The sequence below is a fragment of the Bemisia tabaci genome, chromosome 10 (genome assembly GCF_918797505.1).
Source record: "Bemisia tabaci chromosome 10, PGI_BMITA_v3".
NCBI lineage: Eukaryota > Metazoa > Arthropoda > Insecta > Hemiptera > Aleyrodidae > Bemisia > Bemisia tabaci.
The window spans coordinates 34,754,488-34,781,228 of NC_092802.1; the positions used below are offsets into that span (position 1 = coordinate 34,754,488).

The following is a 26,741-nucleotide window of genomic DNA, read 5'->3' on the forward strand; positions in this document are numbered from 1 at the left end:
ATCAGGATGTCTAGTATTTTTTAATTTTAAAAAATCCTGATATTTTCCTGATTTTTCCAGATATTCTATAAAAAATTCCTGATTTTTTCATTTTGAAAATTCCTGAAATTTTCCCGATTTTTCTCGACTCCCGGCACGGTAGGAAAAAGGCATTAAGACTTTCTCCGCTGCGGAGATTTGCGTAATAAAAATTCCTGATAAAACGTCCGATTTTCCTGGTATTCTCCTGATTTTTTCCTGATCGGCCAATATTCCTAATATTTTCCGGGTTTTCTGGTTTTTCCTGATGCTAGACACCCTGCCCATGTATTTTTTTCAGAAAATACACTAAAAAGGGAATACTTCTCAAATGAGCTGAATCTTTATGCCATTTTCAGTCGAAACCTCCTTGTTTGAATGCTCCTTCAACTCACTAAGTCATGAGTGAACGAATTGAATGAATGTGTGCACGGTATCCTGCAACTTTCGAAAAGATCAATTTTGCTTGAGGCTCGAAACTTGAGAAGGAGAGTGGGACTTTGAAAGACGATAGGGTAAGAGAGAGAAAGAAGGGGAGAGGAAAAGGAATGGCGGAGAAAGGAGGAGAAGGGAGTCATATGTATTCATTTCGACTGACTCGATACGTTTCAACTTCAAGTCAATGGAGTTCAAGAGTTTAATTAAGATTGTTTATACACTTCTGTTATTCATACAACTTCCTTGCGACTTTCATGCGAGGTCTATTGAAATTAATCTCAATACAAAACCGCACTGAAAAAAAATCTCGGTGTATTTACTAAGAAAAGGGTAAAATTACCAAGAATTCAGGGTTCTATTTGATCCCAGTTTTTTTTTGGTAAAATTACCATTCATGTAAGTGGTAATTTTACTGGACCTTGGTAAAAACGCCAATATTTTTTATCGACTATGGAAGAATTACCGAGATAAAATGGCAAAGTTACCGGGAATTGATTACCAATAAAAGTGGTATTCTTACCTAAAAAAAAACAGTAAAAATACCGGTGTTTAGATAAGCTTACCAGTCTGTCTTGGTAAAATTACCAATAATTGGTAAAGAAAGTGAGATGGTAAAGGTACCAACGGACCTTGGTAAAAATGCCGAGAATTTTTTTTCAGTGCGACATTTAAAAGTCCACATTAATTGACTGAACGTTAGTTTTAATGTTTCATTGAACTCTGGTTGCGATTTGAAAAATCTGACAGATGGAACATTTTCGACTCAAATTGAAGATGTAAAGTTCAGAGTTAAAAAAAAAGTACTTGCGAGAGAGAGCTGTTAAAAATTCAAGTCTGCCGTGTTGAGGACATGGAATTTCTACAGTAGAAACATTGGCGGACTCAGCGAATTAGCGAAAGTGATTTTTCTCCATTTAAACCTATGGAAATGTATCGATTCTTAGAGGGACCAGCTGCTCCGGAAAGAATCGATTGTTTGGCATAGGTTTAAATGGAGGAAATCCGGTGTTGCCAAAATGCTGGATCCGCCTCTGATTAGAATGCGACTTCGCGCCTAAAAAAATGAACTAAATCGCTCACATCTATGCTTAGAGGCGGCAGAGGAAGTTTTCCTTCGTTTACGATTCATTCCTCGAGCCAATAGAAAAGAAAAATTGTTCTACTGAAAATGCCTCGACGACGATCGCATTTAATGATGCTATTAAATCCTCTCGAACTGGAATCGAAGGCCAGTTCTCTTAGATGCACTTTAACGGACGAAATACCCTTCATAAAAAAATGATGATTGGACACCGAGAAGATGGAGTGAGAAGAAGGTGGACGATCAACGAAAGGGAAAAGTTGAGAATTCGAAGATCGGTAATACTTAAACTCATCATTAAGAAAATATGAGAGGACAAGTTATTAAGGAGGCGATAGGATAATCTTCGTTAACATCATCAGGGTTGAGTTGGCACAGTGGATAAAGACCAATAATCTTTGGATGAAAATACTTAATGGACAAAACGTAAAATCGTGAATTGAATTGGCGTTTTCATTAGGAACCTATTCTTCAAAAATTAAAAATAAGACCCAAGATTCTGGCGATTGGCGTCTAATTTTTAATAAGGTCGCAAAAATTCAACACAATGATATACTTTAACATGAAAACTTGGTCGATTTGATGCAGGGAAAACCAAGAAACAAAAAAAAGAACCGACAGCTCCTGTAACTTCGTGTTTTACTTCCCATGTCAATGCAAGATTTTGGTTACTTTTTTTACTGCGTTGTGTGTGTACTGCGTAACTATCCATTTTTCGCCGTGCTGATTCGTACACGGAAAAAATTAAATTGCTGATTTAACAATTCAATTGCTAAAAAAAGTGACTGCAATGTTTCATTGTAGATTCTACAACAAAAAAATGCTACTTTAACCACCCCCGTGGTTAAATTAGCTTACAATAGTGGTTGAAGTAGCATTTTTTTGTTGTAAAATCTACATTGAAACATTGCAGTCACTTTTTTTAGCAATGGAGATGTTGCATGTGTGAGGAATTTGCGATTTGACAATTGATTCATATGTAAAAGTTCGAGAGAAACACAATGGCGCCACTGGTTTTCTCTGAAATCAACTCCCAAGCTCAAAAAAAGCTCTCAAGTTGAGGTCCAAATGGAGGGGATATCCCACGCTATCCTGAGAGCCCACCTCTACATCAAGACGAACTCTCCATGCAAAGATAGGGAGCAAATACATTGACGGGGCTGCCACTTTATTTGGGGACGGTAAGACTGAAAACACGGCAACCCTGTCAATATATTTGCTCCCTATCTTTGCATGGAGAGTTTGTCTTGATGTAGAGGTGCACTCTCAGGATAGCGTGGGATATCCCCTCCATTTTGGCCTCAACTTGAGAGCTTTTTTTGAGCTTGGGAGTTGATTTCAGAGAAAACCAGTGGCACCATCGTGTTTCTCGCGAACTTTTACAAATGAATCAACAGTCAAATCGCAAATCCCTTACACATGCAACATCTCCATTGAATTATTAAATCAGAAGATTTAATTTTTTCCGTGTACGAATCAACAATCCAGGCGATGGCTCCAAGTTCCAATCAAGTTCATTCTACCGTGAGCAGCTCCTGAGAGCGGCCTCTCGTTTTACATCTTCGTGCCGGGTTCGCGGAACCCCCGTCCGTTGGAAGTAGAATTAGCTTAGTTTGCTGGAAAGATCCGACTCTTGACAGGCGAGCTTAGCCATCCTCAGGTTATTAATCGCTGTCGTCGATGCCTTTCCTACGCCGACAGGGATCCAACCGATCCCTGTCGAAGCGTCGAACCTTGATGCGCGGTCCACAGCACTTCCCGGGATTCGCCGTCATCTTGGAGAGGATTTGTGGGACAGAACTAGGATCAACGTTGATGAGTTTATACACCTGTATCATCTTCACTGTTAAAAATCAATGATTTACTCTGAGTGAATAGCCGGAGTAAAAAAAAGAAATCCAGCGCGAATTTCGAATTGAATTTTCGAAATTCGAATTTTCCTTTAACACAGCAGAAACGATGTGAAAATACTCAATCTTACTTGATAATATAAAATCATAACAGTGAGGCGTAACGCATGACGCGTGAAGCGCGAAGCACTTCCGGAGGTGGGACCGCAAAGCGGTCAAGGGGATATCCCCTGGTGATTTCATATTTTTCCTTAAAATTTAATTTTCTGCTCTGGACAAAGATTTAATCATTAAGATTTTCCATTGGGTAAAACAACAAAATTTCAGATGATGTCATCTGTCATGATTAAACTGCCCTTAGATCGAGCCATAGATTTGTTAATAACTCGTACAGAGGTTGATTTTCAAACTTTCGTAATGTGAAAAATTTTCTACGTAAAATTTTTCAGAAAAAACATGTGTCGTTTATTTCTAGTTCAGTTCTAGTTCGGAACAAACCGAATGCTAACTACCAATCTACGCTCTGTTTAATTAATACGCTAAATTCAGCGCTTTAATTGATTCGTTGGAGTGCAGCGAGTCCGAACTCTCGAGGATCTAAAAAATTCAACAAACGCATCGTAAAAATAACTAATTAATAAAGTCCGAAATTAAAAGCAGCGAAAATTCGCGAGCGGAGACTGCGAGAAGGAAGGGTCTACATTAGTGTTTGCTCAATTTGATTTCAACTCGCTCGCAACATGTTAGTCCTGGAGCAGTTAAGGGTGCGTTATCCAAACACAGGGTAGAAAATAGCGAGGGATGAAGTTTATTGCACCTTCTCCATCCGTTTCTCGGTCGGGGTTGTCAAGTTGCACTGAATTTACTCATTGAGCAAGTACGCAATGAAAAAGGGGACGACTTACTGGGCATAATTAGAAATTGAACACTACATGGACCTTCTCTATTCATTAGTACAAAATGGTTGATTTCGCACGAAAATATCTATCAACTCAGAAATGAACTTTAATTGCAATAATAAACTATTATTTATGACTCTAGTTTATCTCTATAAGCTCTCGTCTGTTTCGGGAAACCAATGGTTAATTTGTTGTTTCTAAAATTCACCGGGAAAAAAGTGAAGCTGATCTAACATCCTAAATCTAGATGTAAAAAAAGTGTGCGAGAACTTGTAACATGCTGCGTTACCCGTCACAGCAGTTAGTTTTGCATCTTGGCATTGCTGAAGTAAGTACTGTATTGGGTAATTCATCATTTCATAAGTTCTCGCACACTTTTTTTACATTTAGAGTGTTAAATCAACTTCACTCTTTTTTCGGTGTGCTTTTCTGAAATAAAAGATCCTCATTGCACAACGCGGTCAGAAATATTTTTTAATGTTCGCAACATGAGGACCACTTTTTTCCCGAGGCAGATAGGCGCTATCATGGATGAGCCAGAAATAGCAGTTCTGTATGGCAAAAATTCATTCATCAATTCGCAAATAATGAGATCGGTCCAAACACTATGTTCTGTCAACAATATTACAAAACGTCGAATTTGCACATGAAGTTGTAAAGACAAGCGCCATTAATTGTGAAAAATGCGCCACGGATGGCCACAGAGAAGGTGCAGTTGCATGCATTTGGGGGTCATAATGAGAAAATCCCTCAATATCAAATCAACGCAGTTATGCAAAGACGTTAAAAGGAGAAGCGCCTTCAATTTTTGGGCATGCAACACGGGCATCCATCGAGTGCGAATAGTCGCATCATCGCTCCGTGATCCTTTTTCGTGACTAAGTCTGCCTCGGTGCTGATTTGTTCATTGAAAAGCGGGTGGAACTCCACACTTATCCACAATAATAAAGTCAAGTGTCGAAAAATTCGAAAGAAAGATATGTGGGTTATTTTTCTCGCGTTTAGTGGCAAGAATCGAATAATTATATGCTGGTGAGTTTCATGTTCTTTGCACGGAGAAAAAAACTTCGTGCGTGGGACCCGAAGTTTAGGCCATATGGATCTCTGAAGTTTTCGGATTGAGCATCCGAACACTTAAGGTCCAGCTGCTGAGGTTTGGATCACACATCTGAAACTTCAGTTCTTACATCTGAAGTACTTCGGTTCTCACATCCAAAAAACTTCGGTTCTCACATCCGAAAAACTTCGGTTCTCACATATGAAGTACTTCAGATGTAAGAACTGAAGTTTCGGATGTGTGATCCGAACCTCGACAGCTAAACCTAAGGTGTTCGGATGCTCAATCCGAAAACTTCAGAGATCCATATGACCTAAACTTCGGGTCCCACGCACGAGGTTTTTTCTCCGTGTGGGAAAGGAGCTAGATAAGATTAGAGTGAGTCCCTTTATACTGAGAGTCAAGACAACACCCCCTCATGGAGTCACAAACGGGAATAAAGATTACAGAAATTGAACGTTTTTGTAATCTTTGATCGGCCCATTCTCAAATTCCTTTCTCCGTTCCTTCTCTCATTCCGTTTGTTCCTAGCCGAACCCGTAATTCCTCGGTCCATTCCAGATTATAATCTTTGCAATCGGTGAAAATGTAATCTTTATTCCCGTTTGGACACTGTGAAGGCCTAAAATACGGGAACCAATCAGAAATGGATTCACATTGTCTTGACTCTCAGTGTAAAGGGACTATAGATAAGATTACTAACAGCGCGAAACTACCCTTACAATTTCAAGAAAAAGAAAAAAAATGGATAATCTTAAAACAAAAAATGAAAACTTCCATTATACGGCAATGCCGCACGAGTCCCACCAATAGAAAATGAGCAATTAGGTGGAATGAGCGTGGCCGATTGTAAATAAACCCGCGATGGAAAAAGGGGTAAAATCGGTGACGGAGGATTGGGCGGAACGGGGGGGGGGGGAATACAAATATTTATTCGGGAGAAGTTAAGCGACGAAGTGTAAGAACCCCGGAAGCACCCCCCCCCCCGCCTCCCGACCGATCAACACCTTCAGGAGCCCCACGCCCACGTTATCATCTCGACCCCCCCCCCCCCAGCTCACTCGTAATCCTCCGCCAAGAGACGGGAAATATCTCCCGCGGACTTTTTTTTTATATTTTTTTAATCGTTTAATATGGTTTGGGATAACTCGATAATTCGACCGCGCCTTACATCGCTTTTTTCCCAGACTTGTCGCCGTAGGGACTTTTAATTTTAAAAACCACGTAAGTGACGGAGCCTCTCGAGCGCTGAGGATGCTGCATCCTGTAGGAATTCCGGGTTCATGAGCGCCGAGTTTTCGGGCAAATTGGAAAAAAGCGGGATCAAATTAATATTTGACCTGGAAAATTGTTGTTTTTGTGTTCGACGGGCGGATAATTGTATAATTTTGATACTCCTTGATTATCTTTAAAAAGACAGGAGGTCGTATTCATAGTCGCTCAAGGAAACTAGCAGGGCATCATTAAAGGGTCGATTTTTGCCGACCTCGAGTAAAATTTAGCAGTATAACTTTGGAAATGGATCATTGCAAGGGATTAAAAAGTTTTGCCACTGCAACACGTACAAAATATGGAACACTAAAAAAAAACACAATGTATCTAGAGTCCGGACTCTTAAAAACATCGACAAGAAAAAAAGCTCTTGATTCAATCAGATTTAAGCTTAAATCAAGAACCAAGCCTCTTAATTTGAGCGGATTTTCTTTTGATTTAAGCTAAATCTGATTGAATCAAGAGTCCTTTTTCTTGTCAATGTTTTCAAGAACTTGGACTATAGATCCATTGTTTTTTTTTTTCAGTTAAGAAAAATTTTATGGTTTTCACAAGCTTTAGTTAGCACCAGCGAACCTGACTTTAAGTTTATAAAACTCACAATGTATTTTTTTTTCAAATTTCTCATTTTTGTGGTGGCAAATCAGTATAATCCCTTCCAAGGACCTGGAATAATGCTGAAATGTACTTTAGATTCGCAAGAATGTTCGGTTTTACAGTGCGATTCGGTTATTCTGAGGGCTTCCTTGGATATCCCTTCATCACAGCATAAACCAAACGGGGCCTTCTAAGGAAATTGGCTGTTTAAGAAAGGACTTTCAATACGACTCTGGGTAAATTCTGTTGTTCAATGCAATTAGAATATTGTAACGCTTCTGTAAGGTCACATCTGAACCACAGGGAAATTTTTCGGTGAATGAGATGAGATTTTTTAAGAAATTTTTTGGGGAATGAGATGACACTTTAATCGAAGAAATAGTGTAAAGGCAGGGGAGTGATAAACTTACGAACAGCATATCTATACTCGTTATGAGATAATGAGAGATAAACTGCTAACATACCTGAAACAGAGAAAAGTGAAAATCATGAAACAACTGTTGTACATATCAAGTCATAGGCTGTCATGGGCAAAGCACTTTGAATCCATTAAAATAAAGGTCATTTATCAAGGGTTAAGGTTCACTTAGGCTTCAATCAAGAGGATAACGCTAACTTCTTTAAACCTTAGATTCCCAAGCCGACTCAAAATGACCCGACTATCTCCTTTGGATGAGTTATAAGACCGGTGCATACGAGCTTTCGATATTGGCCTGCATTGCGAGTTCAAGTCTCGCGCCATCGCGCCTTCAATTTTGGAGACGCAACGCGGACATCCATCAAACACGAATAGTTGTATCTCTACGCCGTCATCAACGCACATCTTTTCCCTGGCTCTATTTCCATGTTGCGCTTGTTCCGGGGCGTTTGAAATTTCTTCGAGTCTGGACTTATTAAAAGGGAGCTTGTCCGGGATTTCGGCTCCAAAAATACGCGATAAATCACCACGTAATCTACTCACCTGATATTGTCAGAATATTATTTCAAAACACAAGGTTTAATGACCCATTTCAACGTGAGCCCTGCGCTTCGTATGACTCTACCTTTTCCGCGGCTCATGTTGAGATAGAGATACGTCCTGTAGCCAGAGGAGCGACATTTTGTACGCTCTTTCGCGGATTATCCGCGAGATCCGCTACGGTACCACGACTTACGGAGCCTTGGGTGGAAGGCGCACAGTGGATCGAGTCAATTAGAGTGGTCGGACATGGAATGTTTGACTAAAACTAAGAATTTTGAAGTTTATTTCGTCACATTTTAAATTTTAAGGGGTGCTTCCAGAAGAAAAGGAGGAGTATCGTTTTGGGCCTTTTCCGGCCCCACCTGGATTTTGCTGATTGTTTCATATTTTCAAAGTAGTAGTCCCAGGTAGACTTTATGCCAAATATTTTACCGAACGGAGCCCATGCAAAGGTGCAACAACGCCTCAAACCCAGAATCTTTGCATCGAAAAGTGACTCTTCGAGCGAATGATTCCTGTGTATTTTTTTTTGCATACTTTCCATTTCTGGCCTTTTTAAAGGTCTCCGATAAATTTTAAAGGGTCTTATGGCCCATTGTTGCCATTTCTGGCCCATTTTAAGGGTTTTTTTTTCAATTTTACACACGCAGAAATCAATTCAAACCAAAAACCGTATACGTTTTTGAAAAGAACGCAAAGAAATGAATAAAAATTGTCCGTACAACTTTTCCTTACGTTGCCAAATTTTCGAGAAAAATCGTTCCAAAGAGCTAAAAACGGCAAAAATTCGATAACCAATAGAGCCACTTTTGGAACCTCAAAGTTTTGTAAAAAACCGAGTTACACGTTTTTAAAGTTTCCAAATTTTGTCCGACCACTCCAATGACTCGATCCACTGCGGGGCGGATCGGACATTCTCGACTTAGACCAGAGTTCATAATCAAGATTAATCGTCGCCGCGTGCACCTCGAAGCGTTTTCGCGCGGAGACAATAATCGCCGATGACTCCTGGCTCGAGGGGGGGTGGGGGGTCGGATCTCCTCCATTTTTCTTCGGATCCAATTACGAATGAGTAATGGAGCGCGGTTTCCGGTTTCCGGGATCCCGCGGCTGCGCCCTGGATTTTTTGAGACCGCCGCCTCCGGAAGCACCGAGCCGAAGTTCCCACGATGCGTCGTTCTCCAGACGAAGGAGCGTAAGAACTCGTACATTCCGACGTTGCGAAATCGCCTCAAATAAATCGAACAACGCACGGAGGGCATGGGAAAAAAGTGTTGAGGGCTACTCCCTAAAATTGTGGTCTAACTCAAATTGTCGGATGATAACGTCGCCTTCCTGACACAAGGGCATGACTACATAAATTTGGCTATGACCGCTGTCCACACTATACTCAATGATTTCCCTGGCTCATCTCTACACGTAGTTACGCCCTCGTGTCAGCCAAGCGACGATATGGGCATTCCCAATTAAGTGTGGTAATACCACATGTGAATTATCATCCAGCGAACCGATTATTGAAAATGATAGACGAAGCTATAGACAAAGAGAGCAAAAGGGATATGCGGATATGGGGGGGAACCCTACTAGTGGAAGCGGATGGTTGCAAAATGCAGTCCAATTAAAGGAAACCCAAGAGAGACCCAACAGTTATTCCATAATTTTCTCCCTTAGTCCATAGGAGCCACCTATTTCAACCGGTAGGATCGCTTCATACTCCCTATGTCTTCATTGTCACCAATCTGTCTACCAATTTCAATAATATGTCCGCAGACGCACCTATTATCGGAGGACTCCTGACCTCGGAAATACTCCAACCAGTACGCTCGAGTCTTTGGAGTTGGTGCTCCATGTTGGTCAGCCAATTTCACGGAGCTTTATGTGGACCTGTATTCGCAGACGAATGCGCGACTGAATAATCTGCGCTAAAACGCCTTCAATTAATTGGACGTATTTCTATCAAACGGAACTATGTGCATTATGACGAGAGCCCTGTTATGCACATATGCTTATGGGTCTCAGGGCTCATGTCTTAATGCACATAGTTCCGTTGGGTAGAAATACGTCCGATTAGCGGTGCGACCGAAACATAAGCATTCAATCGAACAGTTAATTCCCAGCATTAAGCAAATTAATGGTGCATGCCAAAAGTGCCTTCAATTAGGAGTGATACTGAACATACACCTATGTTCGAATAGTTGCATCTCATTCATTGACCACGTATGCAGCAACGCGTTCCTACGTTCTTAAGTGTGAGGAGAGTAAGGAGAAATCAGATCGATGTGCGAGGAAAAAGGGCATTTACTTAAGAAGTGCCCAAAAAACTATCAATTCTTTTGGAAAATCATTAATCGAGTGTAGTCCTACTACAAAGGCTCGCAGGCCCTGAAAAGAGCTTAAAACATTTTAGGACACATCGCATCAATCATCCGATGCACAGATAATCAAAAGCATTACATAAACGAGATGGTACGTTTGATTGTATGCAAGCATCGGCTGAAGGCGTGAAATACTATTGTCTACTTAAAAATTCTCTTACACACAAATACCACTTCAAAATTTTGAGTGCTCATAATTTCCAGCATCTTCAGTGTCGGAGGGTCCGGGTCCTGCTTGTTCACTATTAGTTTCAGTTTTATTTTCGTTCCTTTCGGTTTCGTATCTTTTGACCCACTTATGAAAAAACTGATAACATATTTAAGAATAAGTGGTGAGGAAGTGCCAAATTATCACTGAGTGGAGCAGGTGAGCTTATCTTCAGCCACGCACTCCAGATTTGTCTTTTTTTCATAATGAGATCCAAAACTGCGAGGAGATATTAGCAGTCAGTGCTTTCGAGAAATAAGCGTTCATTTTTTAAACGTAACTAAATAATTAAACAAGGTGAAGAAGTGGTGCTGGGTCCACACCATTTCTCCACCTTGTTACGTACAGTTCGGGCCACTTCTTAGTGTTTTTTCCTTCATCTAAATAATTAAATTTGTCAAGGTTCTCAGATAACTGCACACACTTATTCAGTGCTACGAAACCTTCCTCAGTCGTGACATTGTTGGGAATGAATGATATAATCTGTGAAGCACTTTGAGTTTTTGTGTGTCGATCCTGCTATATGAAACTTTTAAAGATGTTAAGTGCGGTTATACTGCGATCCTCCTGTATCTTCGCTGAAACACGTCGCTATTGTTTGCAAGGGTCAGGAATTCTAACATCAGAGTTCTGCCGGATAGTTCATTTATTTTTGGTAAGTTGCAATAAATTGTTCCATTCTGCCACCTGCTAAATCATTGTAGAATCAAGTCATCTGGGTGTGAAGCCTGATTCTCTCATACATAACGTAACAATGGGCCTGTTGCAAACTTTTGCTAGAGCAAAACTAAGAGTTGTTTCTTATAGATAATGCCTCAAAAATCACGATGAGCGCATCGGCAAACTCTGAAATGCACTCATAACTTCACAATCTGCGTAAGAAATTTGCGGTTTTTTGAGCTTCCCGCTTCAAAAACGATACTACGGCACAGGTGAACATTTTGTAAGAGGAGTCGTTCCATCGTCGGCAATAATCATCATAGCCGACGCCAATCCGCCAAAACACGTTTGATGGGACGAGATAACACCTGAACTGGATTAGACCAGATAACAATCGGTGTGTTAACGTTCATATTTTCCACGCCCGAATGGATTGACCTTGAACTCTCCTTGAATTACGCGCGGAACTGCGTGCAAGCGTCGGCCATGATGAATATCGCCGACGACGGAGCGACTCCTCTAACAAAATGTTCACCTACGCCGTAGTATCGTTTTTGAAGCGGGAAGCTTAAAAAAACGCAAATTTCTTACGCAGATTGTGAAGTTATGAGTGCATTTCAGACTTTGCCGATGCGCTCATCGTGATTTTTGAGGCATTATCTACAAGAAACAACTCTTATTTTTGCTCTAGCAAAAGTTTGCAACAGGCCCATTGTTGAACAGCTTTTAAGAATCTCGTAAATTTGAAAAAAAAGTCTGAAAAAAGTATTGAAATTCATGTTTTAGAAATACTCTTTTGGGGGATATTTCTAAGTGAAATTCATAGGAGGTAAACACTTTAAGTAAGGCTTTGTTAAACAACGTTTAAAAATTCGAGAGAGTCGAAGTTTCATAACGCTTTAGGTGTTTGAAAACAGTTGAAGAGCTCTTAAAAATAATAGTAGTTTATAAGTACCTTATAGACGTACTTACCTTTAGACGTAACTTACTTCAGAGAATATCTAAAAAGGTTTTCTAAAACATAATTTTTAAATTATTTTTATTATTTATTATTTTTTTAGATTTTTGAAAATTCTTTCTCTATAAACGTAACTCCGAAGATGTCAATTCCACGATTAAAGACTGAGGAGGAAGAAGGCCCTTCTATGACACCTATGGGCATTTTTAATGAAGCTGCTGTTGTTACTGCTTCAGAGCCATGTGCTCTTATTGCAAGGTAAGTCAGTACAGCGTCTCTCCTGTGAGGAAAGTTTGAGTAGTTATGACTTAATGATTTGTTCTGGTAAATTAAATGTATTTCAATTGAAAATATCTCCTTAAGGCAGAAGGAGGTCAATTTTCTTACTTTTAAACCTACCTTTCTCACATTTTCCCAAGCAATCTGGATTTCTTATCAAGTACATTCATTCGCTAATTTCTCAGACCTTTACTTGAGAAAAAAAAAGTTTAGTGAAGAGTTTTGTTGCTTAAAATTTCTCTTGAACTATATATTTCACTTTTTTTGCACAGGGATATTTTGAAAAGAGGAGGGAACGCGGTTGACGCAATGATAGCAGCCACCCTTTGCGATGGTGCGGTCTGCCCTCAGAGCACAGGGCTGGGCGGTGGTTTCGTGATGTTGTACTACAAAAAGGCGGACAACAAAGTCTACTCGGTCGACGCCCGGGAAACAGCCCCAGGCGCGGCGTCGGAAAACATGCACCATGGCAATTCGGCCATCGCAATGAAAGGTGAGAATTCACAGAGGAAGTATCATAATAAATTCCTCTAAAGAATCCTGGATTCGATATTCACAAGTGTGAAATCCGAGAAAACTTACTCGCACCGAACAAAATAGAGGGGTCAAAATTCGGTGTCGGAGTCTATATAGCGCCCGAAACCCCGAGTTATACATGAATCACTGGGGGGAAAAAAACACACACGTTGGATCTAGAGTCCAGGCTCTTGAAAACATCTACAAGAAAAAATACTCTTGATTCAAACGGATTTAGGCTTAAATCAAGAACCACGCCTCATAATTTGAGCGGATTTCCTTTTGATTTAAGCTTAGATCTGATTGAATCAAGAGTCTTTTTTCTTGTCAATGTTTTCAAGAGTCTGGACTCTAGATCCGATGTGTTTTTTTTTCCCAGTGATGCGAAGTGAAATTAACACCATTGCGTATGGCAGTCCGCAAACAAAGTGGATTCCGCTCCGTAATAGTGTTCGTCATTCCGTAAGGAGTAGAGATTCTGCTCAGAATTCATATTTATAACTCGGGGTTTTTGAGCGATATACTAACTCCGGCACAGAATTTCACTGCAGAAGTTTTAACTGTACGGTCTCCGCGTGGTTTCTTTACAGAAAAACGTTAAGAGTACCTTAAAGTAAAACAATTGATTTTAGGCCTGAGAGCAATTTCTCAGTTAAGAAATGGGATCGCTGGAAAAAAAAATCACCTAACAGTCCGTATAATGATAACTTCTATCATGATTGATATGAATGAACAGAAATACGACAAAATGCATGGGAATTACCAGAATTTGTATAAGAAATCTGATTTTCTATAATATTGTCTTTGATTGAGCTTTGGTGATTGAATGTAGCTAGTCTTAAGAGGGGGAAGATGGAGAAAATAAATAGAATATAAGAGAGTTGTTACAAAAAAAAGATGGCAAGACTTCCATGGTTTTCTATTGTAGTGGATACAGAAGGGCTGGTAGTCCCAAAATCAGCTCTCTGTTTTGTCACTGGATAGTTCTTAATAATTTTTGTCACTTTTTTCCTACCTAGGTGGTCTGTCAATCGCTACTCCTGGTGAACTAAAAGGCCTCTGGGAAATTTACAAAAGATTTGGTGGAGGAATCGAATGGAAAGACCTCTTTGAAGATACGATCAATCTCTGTAGAGAGGGTATCCCCGTGACAAAACATCTTGCCACTCGCGTTACAGACAGAGTAGGGGCATGCGATTATGAAAAAATTCCTTTGCTAAAGTGAGTGTCGATTTTACGAGCTTTCTGACGACCGTATTCAAAAGGTCCAGTTACACGATCAAATCGAGCCATCAAATTGGGCCTCTCATTGGTCGCATCCTCATACCTCAGGTTTTTTTTCCACCAATCAGACCTTCAGTTTGATGGCTCAATTTGATTGTGTAACTGAACCTATAGTCAGAGGGGCTTAATCAGGTTTGGATAAGGGGTGGCATGTCGTCGCTCCTGTGACGTAGAGCGTAAATCGATTTTTACATGAGCCCTGTTCTCCGTATAACTCTATGATTTCCGGAGTTCATATGGATACATAGATACGCCCTTACGTGAGGGAGGAGACGATATTAGGAGCGGCTGTGCCAAGCGGCACCGCCCCAAGAGCACTTAAATGAGGGGAGAGAAAAAACGAAACGGAAAAAGAGGAGGTAAAAATAAAAGAAAAGAAAGAAGAATAGGAATTGAGTAGTAGTAGTAAAATAATTTTATTTTAAAGCGGTGCTTTAGCATCTAAGGCCATTTACACCTCTAAAGAGGGCAGTAACAATAATAAATTTACATGGAAATATCACTAAAAATACAAAGGGTTGAGAGGAAAGGTTAAATTTTGAGATTAGTGGAGCGCATAAATTCAAAAAGTTTCACAGGATGAGTATTCAGAAGTAAATTTTTAAGAGAGGGTAAGGGGTAGGGAAAAAAACGTTTTCGGATATCTTTATAAAGTGGGCAACTTATAAGAACGTGATCTACCGTTAAGGGGGATTTTGGACAAGAAGTGCAAGCAGGACGGTTTGATTGGGTCATCAAATAGCTATGGGAAAAATTTGTGAGGAATTGAGAGAGCGATAACAAAATTGGGAAAAAATAGTTTAAAGTTTGGGTTGACGCTAAAGTTGTAGCTTGCATTGCTTTAGAGTTTGCGTGTTGCTTCTCGACTCGAAATGACGATAGCGCATATATTCTGCTACATGAACTTCGAAGGAGCCGATTGACCGTGCGTAATGCGTATACCTATCGGTAGAGATCGGTAACCTGATGTTCGCCTTCGATTTCACCGCCCAGGTAACAAACATACCGGGAGGCGCGAATAACTGTTCAAAAAATACAACATCTTACTCCACAGAGCGTATAGACAATTAGCAAACCTACTGGAGGATATTTTTAACTTGAGGTTCGCCTTCAATTGTGCCGCATAGGCAACAAATATACTGAGAAGCGCGAATAGTTCAAAAACACACCCATAGCGTAGAGTCCCTTTATACTGAGAGTCAAGACAATTCGGCTCATGGATGTCACAAACGGGAATAAAGATTACAGAAATTGAACGTTTTTCGTAATCTTTGATCGGCCCATTCTCAAATGCCTTTCTCCGTTCCTCCTCTCATTCCGTTTGTTCCTTGCCGAACCCGTAATTCCCTGGTCCATTCCAGACTATAATCTTTGCAATTGGTAAAAATGTAATCTTTATTCCCGTTTGTGACACTGTGGAGGCCTAAAATACGGTAACCAATCAGAAATGGATTCAAATTGTCTTGACTCTCAGTATAAAGGGACTCTACCATAGCGTATCTCTTTTCTTCGAATCCAGAAAAAGATAAGAATACTGAAGCTAAAAATGTAAAAGACAAAACTGGTTCTTTCCAATACCTTTGTTTAATTTTTTAGAAAAATGCTGACGAATTCTAAGACAGGGCAGTTTGTGAAGGAGGGCGACTTGATGTTTCGACCGAAATTAGCTGAGACTCTCGAAGTCTTGCAAAGGGAAGGTGGTGACGCACTGTATACTGGATCTTTGTCAAAAGACTTTGTGGAGGATTTGCAAAAAGCCGGCAGTATTTTAACACAGGAAGACATGAAAAAGTACACGTAAGTTATCACCAATTGCAGCACTGGAAAGAGTAAATAGATGCCTTGATTCATGCCTTTCATGCTATTACTAGCCACTTTATAACCACCTCATGAACCTCCCTTGACATGTTCACAGTCATCGTATTTTTGTGAAGTTGTTCTCATAAAACTAGAAAATTATGGGAAAAAATAGGATTCGAATGTTTTTAATTATAATTTTCAACAATTGCCACAAGAAAAAGCCACTTGGAAAGCCGGTAAATTAGCTCATTTTAATAACTGTTTGTCTCCAATTTCAAACATTAGTGGTAAATTGAACAAAATATACTGTCAACTTCGCTTATTACAACATTTTCGTGAGATACAATAGAATTTCCTTCTGAAAATTCTCCTTTTATCAAAGTTGACGATTATTTCGGCACCGTGGTGAAAATTCCTAGGATTTCATATAAAACCCTATGCCTGATCACGGAGTTCTTAACTTCGAATGACATTTATGAGGAAAACATACTTTGGACGCGATAAACTTCCTTTCCAACCATTCTTCATCGCACGGTCTATCAACTTTATTAAGCAATCTACACATGCAAAGATGCCGAATATAGTATCCAAGGTTAACTTCGACCTAGCTGTAATCAATCAATTTTACTCCGAGAAAGAATGACGGTAATTTGTCCTTTTTTCCCATTTAATTCAGTGTAAAAATTGAGGAGACTCCAGTTGAAGCTCCTCTCAAAGATGGGATGACGTTATACTCGGTGCCTCTCCCTGGATCCGGGCCTATTGTCGCGTATATTCTGTCGTTGTTAAACGGCATGCTCCCCGGTGATGATCTGAGCACAGACTTTGTCAAAATTGTTGAGGCGTTCAAATTTGGATTCAGTCAACGCACAAGATGTGGTGATCCTGATTTCGTTGATGCCAAAGATGTGAGTGCTGCTGGGGTTTGATACCTTTCAACGTCAATACTGCACGGTAAGAGATCGAAATCGAACAAATTTTACTAAAACGCCGTTTTCACATTAAATTTTTAAGCGAAAAACGGATCCATCACGCCTAAAGGCGCATTTTTGCTGTTTACTCTGAAGAAATCTATTTTTTAAACATTAAGACCACTCAAAGTATCCGAATGCAACAACTAAACATATTCAAGTTAATTATTCTAAATGTAGTATTTTTACTTCATGTACTTTTACCTTCATTAAAAGATTATTTGGGAGAAGAAATAGCTATGACGACGACTTTGAGGGCGATGAATCCGTTTTTTGCCGAAAATCTAAAGTAAAAAAAGCCTTTTAGCAAAATTTGTATAATACCTCAATGTTATTTTCCTCATGGAGTAAATTTACCTCAAATGAAAAAAAAGCAATGTTTGAAATCTTTAACCTTCATTATCATGATTCCCTACACATCGTATAATCCATCAGTAATATACGTCGAGCAATCATTGCAAATGAGGCTTTTATAAATTTACTGAACCAAGATGAGATAAGCCACATGAACTACCACGAATGGAAGACGTCATTAAAATGGTTTTTGAGAGGCGATATCTCTGACATTATTGGACCTAGAAACATAACGTTTGGAGGGATCTCAGTATGTTTTTTTCTGCTAAATCATATCAAACTACCAAACGCAGTTCACGCCTCAATGTAGACGTAACTGACCCATTTTTCGTTTTTAAAACAATATTCTCATTTTCTTATAGGTACTTGATCTTATGAAAGATCAGCAACATATTGAGGAAACTCGGAAGAAAATCTCGAGGCTGGAAACGTCACAAGATCCGCACTTCTACGGCGCGAATTTCTCAGTAACGGCGGATAATGGAACAGCAAGCAGAGTAATTGTAGCTGCCAACGGAGATGCTGCCGTTATGACGGGAAGCATAAACTTGTAGTGAGTAGTGAGTCAAGAATACGTCTTTTTCATTTTATAATTCGAAATCAAATCGAGAGAAATAGTATTAGTTATTCTATTTAAGAATTTTCAAATTATCTGCTGCATTTATTAGTTTTAAGAGGTGAAAATCATTTTCATACAGAGAACTTTCATTAAATTTTCGGCACTTTGAATGATTTTATTCCTCTTCTAAGAACATCACCTGGACGCTTTTAAAAACATTCCGCTTCAACAGTACCCTCTCCTTCCTTTTAAAATTAGCTTATTCTATATGGTCATGAAAGTAAAGATTTTTACGCGAATTGCACCAGTCATGGTATGAATTGGCCTATCGACATAATGCATCGAAGCACTACGCAACAATTTTTCTCTTCGAAAGTTCACGAGGAAAACGAATCAAACAACGGGATGTCGAAAAATTTCTTGTTTGCAATGGACCACTAGACAAGGTACGAATTTCAGCATTCTGATACATGTTTCGTAACTAAAATTTCACGTAGAACACGATGCGCACATAGAAAATTACCGAAATTAACTCCTTACGAAGATATTTGATGATTCTTGATGCGTGAATTCAAACCACCCGCTCATGAAAACTCAATGCTCTACGTGATTCACATCGCGCGCTAAACGTTATCATGACAGTCTCTGCGATGTAAAAATCTGGCAACCTCAGTCTTGACGCTTTGGCTCAGCTGTAGCAAATTTCTTATAGTTTGAACAACACATGGTGGAAAATGAACATTGCTCGATTGAGAGGCATGCAGAAACCGTTGTAGTGCGCGATTTGACTCGCGTAGAGCTTTGAGTTTCTTGTGAGCGGGCAGTTGGCAGTTCGAATTCCTTGTAGCCAATGTGAAATAAAAACGTTTATATCTTTGTTAGGAGTTGGTTTCAGTAATTTCCGTTGTGTGAATCGTGTTCTACGTGAAATTCTGATTAAGAAACATGTATCAGATTGTTGAAATTCGTATCTTGTCTAGTGGTCCATTAACACCGATTAAATGGCACATATACAGATCACGTCATTAGTATAGGCTAACTACCATTCATATTTATGACGGTATTTTTGTCTGATTCCATTAGTTTTTGTTCCAGTTTTGGAAGCTGCGTCATGTCGCCGTCTACTGGTATCATACTGAATGACCACATGGGAGATTTCACTGCTCCGTCACTGGTCGACTACCGAAACTTGCCCTCGGCACCGGCCAACTTCATTCGTCCGTACAAGCGCCCCGTGACCTCGATGAGTCCGATCATAGTTCTCGACGAGAATAGAGATGTGCGGCTTGCGGTTGGAGCAGCTGGAGGCGCACGTATTCCCACCGTTACAGCTCTGGTGCGAGTAGCTCAGATATACAAACTGTATTCATACAGGGTGTTCCAGAATTAAACTGCTAGACTGCATGCAGAGGAGTTGTTCTACACCGAGAAAAAAAAAGTCTTTTTGAGCTCTGAATACGATGTTCACTGTTCAGTATCGGCCGCACTGTTAGGTTCATGTAACCGAATTCTCGGTTCTAAGAACCTTAGCCTCGGTTCATGCAATCGAGCTACCTATGGCCCTGGATAGACGATCAAATTCCGAACCAATTCCGATCAAAGTAGACATGCTGATGACTGATGGTCACCATCTACCATCAAACGTTGACGGGACGCACTATTTTGTTCAAAGTAAGATCAGAATGGAGTGCCACCATTCATCATTTCCTGTCTCAGGAAACATTTCTGCCAAGCTTTCATTTTAAAATTAAGGAAATTAATGAGTTTAAGACTGATGACTCCCGACACTTTGATGATAATTGGTTCGGGAATTCGATCGTCTATCGAGACCTTACAGTTTGGTTTGATTTGAAAGGTTAGTTGCATGAATCGAGGGATCGGTTACATGAATCGAACAGTGCGGCCGCACTTCTTTTCTCAATGCGTCGATTGACACTTTTACAGTAACCCCCCCCCCCCCCCCCCCAGTTGAGTGTTTAACCCTGGGATCTACATCTTTGAAGTGCCTCAACTTCACAGACAGAGTATGGAAAACGGAAAGCCTGTTACTGATTGGCCTAACGCTTGGAAACCTTCACTAGGTTTTTAAGGACCCTCAAATGAAGGGATGGTTTGAGTGATTGAAGACGCACTCAATTCGTTTGATTCACTCTTATTGTTGCTTAAATTGAAAGTTCAAGACGGCAAATTTTTCTGATAACATATTGAGCGTAATTTGAGAAAAATAGTTTGAAAAAAACTCCTCGATCAGTTCGCAAGTTCGCAGCAAGTATAGCAGGTTGAAACCTTCGGAAGTTGGCGACGTCCCCCCCTCTCCACCCTATTCACTATATTATATACTTTATCGCCATATTCCGGTTCTCGAACCTTGATGAGGAACACTGGGAAAAAAAGACATTAGACCTAGAGTCCAGACTCTTGAAAACATTGACAAGAAAAAATACTCTTGATTCAATCAGATTTTTTCTTGAATCAAAACGAAATCCGCTTACATTAAGAGGCTTGGTTCTTGATTTAAGCTAGATTCTGATTGAATCAAGAGTATTTTTTCTTGTCGATGTTTTTAAGAGTCCGAACTCTAGATCCAATTTGTTTTTTTTTTCCAGTGAAGGTAAAAGGGTGAGATATAGAGTACGCCTATACTCTTTTCATGGCGCTACTCGAAACTTAGTATTCGAAGTGTATACATCTATTCCTACTGTCAATAGTTCCCGCACTTCGAGGGAAATAGAAAACGGAGTTACGTCTTCGTTCGAGATTATGGTAAAGTAAACTTAATGGTCCAGTTACACGATCAAATTGAGCCATCAAATTGAAGCTCTGATTGGTGGAAAAAGACCTGAGGTGAGGATGCGACCAATGAGAGGCCCAATTTGATGGCTCAATTTGATCGTGTAACTGGACCTTAACGAAAGGTGTTTGTCTGTCTCATGGGATAAGATCAACGATGTATAATGTACCTCTTGATATGTTTCAGGTTTACATCATGAACCTTTGGTACAACAAAACTATCAAAGAAGCCGTCGATTACCCTCGAGTTCATCACCAACTTACTCCCATGCGCGCCACCTCCGAATTCGATCTTAAAAGGGTAAGATATCTTGGACCAGTCGACCCAAAACATAGTAAAGTCCGTTGTGTTGGTGTTTGGAGACCGTTTTTGGTATGTGGAATGCCGAGAGCCTGACTGTGACTATTCCGACTAGGGTTGTCGAAAATACGAGTAGAAACGGTAACAGCAGAAAGGGAAAATTAAGACAAAATCGGTGTAGAGATATTAAACAAAAATTACAGAAGAGAGAAAGAGAGGCTGTGAGAAACAGCGTGTGTAGAAGGACAGCTGATGCGCTGAAACTGACCGGGGTTGAAGAGGGAAACTCTGCAAGTACGTGCAAATACTATGCAAGTCACAGTGCGTGACAAGACGGAACAAGGTAGTGGGGGAGAGAGAGGGGGAGAAAGAGCGAGAGAGGAAGAAGGTGTGAGGTCAGAAGAATAGCCCGACTCGAGGAAAGAAAAAACGCCTTCAATTGAGAATGATACTGTGCAACACACAGAAGCTTGAATAGTTGTATCATTTCATTATTGACGATAATCTGTTGGTTAGAGTCCGATTTGCGGAGTGGAGAGGCAGCAGGGGAGGGAGGGAGGAAGGAGACAGAGAGAGAAAGATCTCACAATTGAGAATTTACAGTTTACTTCAGGAAATTTAATTTGAACTTCCTCCTCATGGCAAAGCCAAACACAGGTCAAATTGACCCACTTCGTGTGAACAACCTTACGCGTTGGATTCGTCTAATCTTGACAAACAAATTAAACACGCAGATAAATTATTCCTCTAGTTTGATGTTTGATTTGAATCGAGTAAACTCAGGTTTTCAAGTGTACTGGAGAAGTGAATCTACATATCATACACGAAAAACGTCATTACCCCACTCATGACTTGAATATCGAAAGTTTTTATTCGTCTACCGTATTTCATATGGAGTTTTGAGGGAAATATTGTGGCGTTTAACTGTGTACTCTATCTAGTGGCTCATAATGTGTGTGGAAGAATATTTTTCCAACCGCCTTTTCGAGATCCTCAATTTAACATAGCTTGCTAAAACTGCCGAATGCTAGCTTTTATATAATTGTTCTGGCTTTTTTCATATTGTTTCAGAGTGTGGTTGAAGCTTTGAGAAAAGCAGGTCATAAGCTTGAGATGACTAAACGCGGGTTTTATTATTCGGCCGTAACCGCAATCGCCAAAAGTGGTGGAAAGATAACGGCTGCTAACGACTTCCGGAGACCAGGAGGCCTTGCTGGTTACTAAATACATTTAAAAAATCGTAATGCAAGAAAGAAATCGTAATAACATGGTAAAAAATGAACCATAATCCTGGATGATATGAATCAGACAGAATTATAATGAAGAACCGATTTTTCACCTTTGTTAACGTTAGACCATGACCCATTCTAACTATTTGAACTTGTCCAAGGAATAAAATCATTATAATGGTATTTCGAAATCAGTTAATACTTGATGTATTACTCAACATATCAGCTCCAATAAAAACGTTTGTCAATTTTTCTTTTACAATTATTATTTTTTAATTATTATATTCATCATTGGTCAAAAATTCAAAACAATCTCATATTGATGTCTCCACTATGAAGACCAATCTTGAAGTTATCGGTTGAAATCTTACCTATAACTACAAATATTCCAACAATTTGACTTGAAAAGAAAAATTTCTCACCACTTGTCTCTCTAGACCCAACCTAACCGAACTTCCGTCTACCAAAACCGGCTCACAAAGAAGAATTCTATGTGACAGAAAGGAAAGGATTATAAGTGCCACAACGGACGATCTTTGGACCTCACGGAAATTTGACGGTATTCAATTTTAAAGAGACTGGAGTTTCTAGGTTTAGGTTGATTCATTTTGGTGAATTTCAAGGGTGGAAATAAACGTCTAGATATTTAAGCGAAAACGTTCACAGTGGAAAACCAGGTTGATCCAAACATTAAATAAATCTAGTGCTGCTAAAAGGAACTATGTTGCATGTAAACCCTACGCACACAGTTCCTTCCAGCGTAAATAAGCCATAATGAGTCACTCCTGCTTCACATGCGATATTTATCGTTTCATTCGGTTAATGTCTTTAACTCGATGAGATTCGGCGCAAACTACCTCACCATTATGAGCACCTGTTCAAATAAGGGAAAAAAAGCGTGCTCAATTTAGTATATTAGAGGATTAGAGGAGCTACAGGAAAGCAGAACCAATCTGAAGAAAAAAGTTGAGGATAATGTTTATCAATCGCCGCTGAATATGATACGACAGAAAAATCACGCTATGTAATAATATAATATTTGCAAGGATTCCGTCACTTTTATAGGTGAGTTCATGATTCAGTATCGTCAATTTTGGGCGCTTCTGGGTACCAGATGCGCCCTTTCCAACCGTTCGACTCCCCCGATGTAACATGTACTATACTACATGCCCTTTTGCCTTATGGGTAATGACGCCATTCTGGTACACCCGGGAAAATTGGATTTTTTTCTGCATCTGGTATTCGTAAAAGTTTTCGTGAAATGTTTTGCTTTTAAGCATAACAATCTCGCACGGACGTATTACCTGGTTAAACTATTTTGGGGCTTCGTTATGCTTAAATGCCTCATATTCGAGGTTGTAGTTTCAGATTGATTCGAAAAAATCACGAACAGTCACGTGATCTCTTCATTTTAGTGACGTATTACTGTGCTATTTTGTGATTGGTTCATTTTCTCGGCGCAGCATCGTCAAGCGTCAGCTGTTTGCGGCTCTGGGTTGAAGGTTTAAGGTTATGTCAGAGAGAATAGAAAGTTAGAGGCCCGACTCGATGCTAGGTAACTGAAACAGATGCGCTCGCAGCGCGCTCGCTGGCAACGTACGCAACTACTATTTTCTATTGTTTTCCAGAGACTAGCGGCGGGTATGTTGCTGCCGGACCACCTTCACGTAGGCAATTTGTTATACATCGTCCGTCCGCAATACTCTCGCTTGGCCGTATGAAAACGTTCCTCGCATGCGCAGTGTTAAAGAAGCGCCCTCCAACGCTTTGGCGTTGGAACTGCTTGTTTTATCTTTACTCTAAACTGCCGTCGTGCTGGAGAAAGCGGTAAATTAAAAGATGAAGTTTTGCAAAAATAGGTCTAGAACTGTTCGACCGGAAAATTTCATTGAGTCTATCCTTCGTTTCCTTTTGATAGTCATCCACAAGAATATTATGAATCGGACTACATTTTGCAAATAGGAACTCTTATTTCCACCTAACTTCAGAAACGACCTATGGGCCATTAGTTTGCGTATGCACATAAGTGCTTTTACAAATGAGTGAGGAATTGTAGTTCCTAATTGCTAAATGGAGCCCAATCGTTCCAGTGAGGGGAGCCGACGAATTTTACCTATCTGTAAAAAAGAGATCAATGAAAAATACTTAAATAAACTAAAAATCTCAATTGCGCATAAAATTTTTACTGGCGGACCCGTTTCGCCGGCTAACACCTCCGGCAATCTCAGCGCGAATCAAGGCGTCCACCAGTAAAAATTTTACGCGCAAGTGATTTTTTTTAAAACAATTTTTAAGTATTTTTGAATGATATGTTTTTCTTGTGGGTGTCTACAGAATTTCATTGTAAAAAAAATACTTATTTATTTCATTTTATGCAAGACATCCGTGCATTAAAAAGAAAAAAATCGTAAGGTGAAATGTCGGCAGGTAAGGGCACTCACTATTTTAGAACAGACAGCAGTAAGAGAGGTATTCTCTCGCGGGATCAGGTGGACTTACTACTGTTTCGTCGGGAGCGATGTCAAGTTCGGTGAATTTACTGTTCTCTCCGACAACCCTCGTAATTTTCAGGCAAATGCTGTTTTGGTGGAATTGTGTGGTCCATTTACCTTAGATTGATGACAATTTGAAGCAAAATCAATTGGACACACCTGGTCTTTATGGTTCCCTTTGGTAATTGGGCAGTGTAGTGAAATACTAACTCACATCGGCCATAATGACGTGAAAAATTAGTTTAAAATTGAATCAGTGAGTTCGAAAACACACCAACTCGGTTTTTTTTCGATTTTCACTTTTTTACGGTTTAGTAACACTCATGGATAGAAGCATCTGCACGCCATAAAACGGATTTATTCAGATTTTCTAAATTTTTCCCGTGCCGAAATGCAACCGCGACAAAGTTCATCCACTCGCCTGCGATGCGACTGATGTGCGTATCCAGTTCTAGAACTAATTGTAAACATTTGAAATTAAAATCGCGCGTGATGCCTCAAGAACTTGCTATTCTTCAGCGAAGTGTTTGCTTTACGAGCGGCGTGTTTTAATTGCATTCCCCGCCACATGTGTGCAACATTCTAAAACTTTTGGTCGGCATGACGAAACGCTTGAAGGAAGAGGGGGTAGGTCTGCGTTGCGTGACGCTACATAGACGCTTCGTTTTTTCACAACTAAAAGAAGCAAAGTAAAGACTAAGGTTTATCAGGTATTTTCCTCCTTTTTGGAGGGGCAAAAGCTTTGCAGAGCAGAGCTTTTGGGGGCTTTTTGGGGGTTCGTTATGTATTTTTTTGGAGAGGTGCATAAACCTGCAATACGCGTGGGTTTTAGGGGGAGAGGGGAGAGAGAGAGAGTAAAAATAAAGCAAATTCTCAGCTTACACATTTGACCCTTTTTGGGAATATTCTACCTTAAGAATTTGAGGATGGTTCAATTTTATGTTTTAGTATCTTTTAGTTTACTGTGCCTTATTCTTATTCTAAATGGACCGCGTTAAACAGAGAGGAACCAATCCACATCAGCTATTGCCAAATTTAATCCGGCAATTTAAGTTTTTACATGAAAACGGTTATGCGAATTTTTGGGCAAATTTCAGTGAATTTTCTCCATGATACAAAGCAAATTCCTTAAAATTTTCAAAGGAATCTGCATCGACCTTCTCTCGTAAAAAATATTAATTTTCCTGTTAAATTTGGTAAAAGCTGATGTGGTTTTGTTCCTTCCTGTTTAACGCGATCCAAATCATCCTAAGTACTGTATGAACTTCAAGTCTGGTCTGGCAGCTTAATTGGGTCTTTTAATTTGCTTCGGGCGGATTACTGTGATTTATCAGTCATTGCCAAATTGAACTAGGCAGTTCAATTTTTTACAAGAGAACGCCTTTGTGCGGATTTCTTTGAAAATTTTAGGGAATTTGCTTCGAACTACGCGGAAAATTCACTGAAATATGCACAAAATTCACTGAAATATACACAAAATTCCGTACAACCGTTTTCATGTGAAAAATTGTATTGCCCGATTAAATTTCGCAAAAGTTGATGTGGCTTGGTTCATTTCTGTTTAACGCAGTCCATATATACTGTCCTTCTTGCATTGCAGGAAAAAAAGATTCCCTTTAATGTTTTTCCTGTATTCATTCTGATCCACCCAAATTCTAGAGATCGATTCTTAAGCGAAATATAAAAAATTAAAGTTTAGAATTGACTAAACAGCATTTCAGATATGTCATCTAGTAAAAAACGCAGTTCGCTGAACGCGATTCACAACTTCTTAAGGAGTCAAATTCTGAAC

The 26,741-nt window shown here is 39.8% G+C and overlaps 2 protein-coding genes across 6 annotated transcripts in view; one reads left to right on the plus strand and one right to left on the minus strand.

Moving 5' to 3' along the window:
• The window catches only part of LpR1 (Lipophorin receptor 1), a gene marked incomplete in the record, with an annotated part of 731,049 nt that overhangs the window by 93,549 nt on the left and 610,759 nt on the right, over nucleotides 1-26,741 (minus strand).
• On the plus strand, nucleotides 10,663-22,719 carry LOC109033677 (scoloptoxin SSD14). 5 transcript variants are annotated; one of them, XM_072304956.1, is made up of 11 exons: nucleotides 10,665-10,994; nucleotides 11,159-11,411; nucleotides 12,478-12,632; nucleotides 12,926-13,146; nucleotides 14,189-14,390; nucleotides 16,050-16,250; nucleotides 16,930-17,161; nucleotides 17,941-18,131; nucleotides 19,233-19,473; nucleotides 21,115-21,228; nucleotides 22,300-22,717. In XM_072304956.1, exons 2-11 carry the CDS (start codon nucleotides 11,280-11,282, stop codon nucleotides 22,450-22,452), a joined length of 1,842 nt encoding a protein of 613 aa, XP_072161057.1. In that variant the 5' UTR covers nucleotides 10,665-10,994; nucleotides 11,159-11,279; the 3' UTR covers nucleotides 22,453-22,717. The 5 variants fall into 5 exon arrangements, with proteins under 5 accessions (XP_072161059.1, XP_072161057.1, XP_072161056.1 ...); XM_072304955.1 differs by having other exon boundaries at nucleotides 10,665-10,915; XM_072304954.1 differs by having other exon boundaries at nucleotides 10,665-11,411.

Bases quoted from the DNA above. Each gene is read 5' to 3' on its own strand.
- LOC109033677 (XM_072304954.1), top strand. From the start codon at position 11,280: ATGAAACTTTTAAAGATGTTAAGTGCGGTTATACTGCGATCCTCCTGT. The intron at 16,251-16,929 runs GTAAGTTATCAC...CATTTAATTCAG, and splicing joins GAAGACATGAAAAAGTACAC to TGTAAAAATTGAGGAGACTC. The intron at 17,162-17,940 runs GTGAGTGCTGCT...ATTTTCTTATAG, and splicing joins ATTTCGTTGATGCCAAAGAT to GTACTTGATCTTATGAAAGA.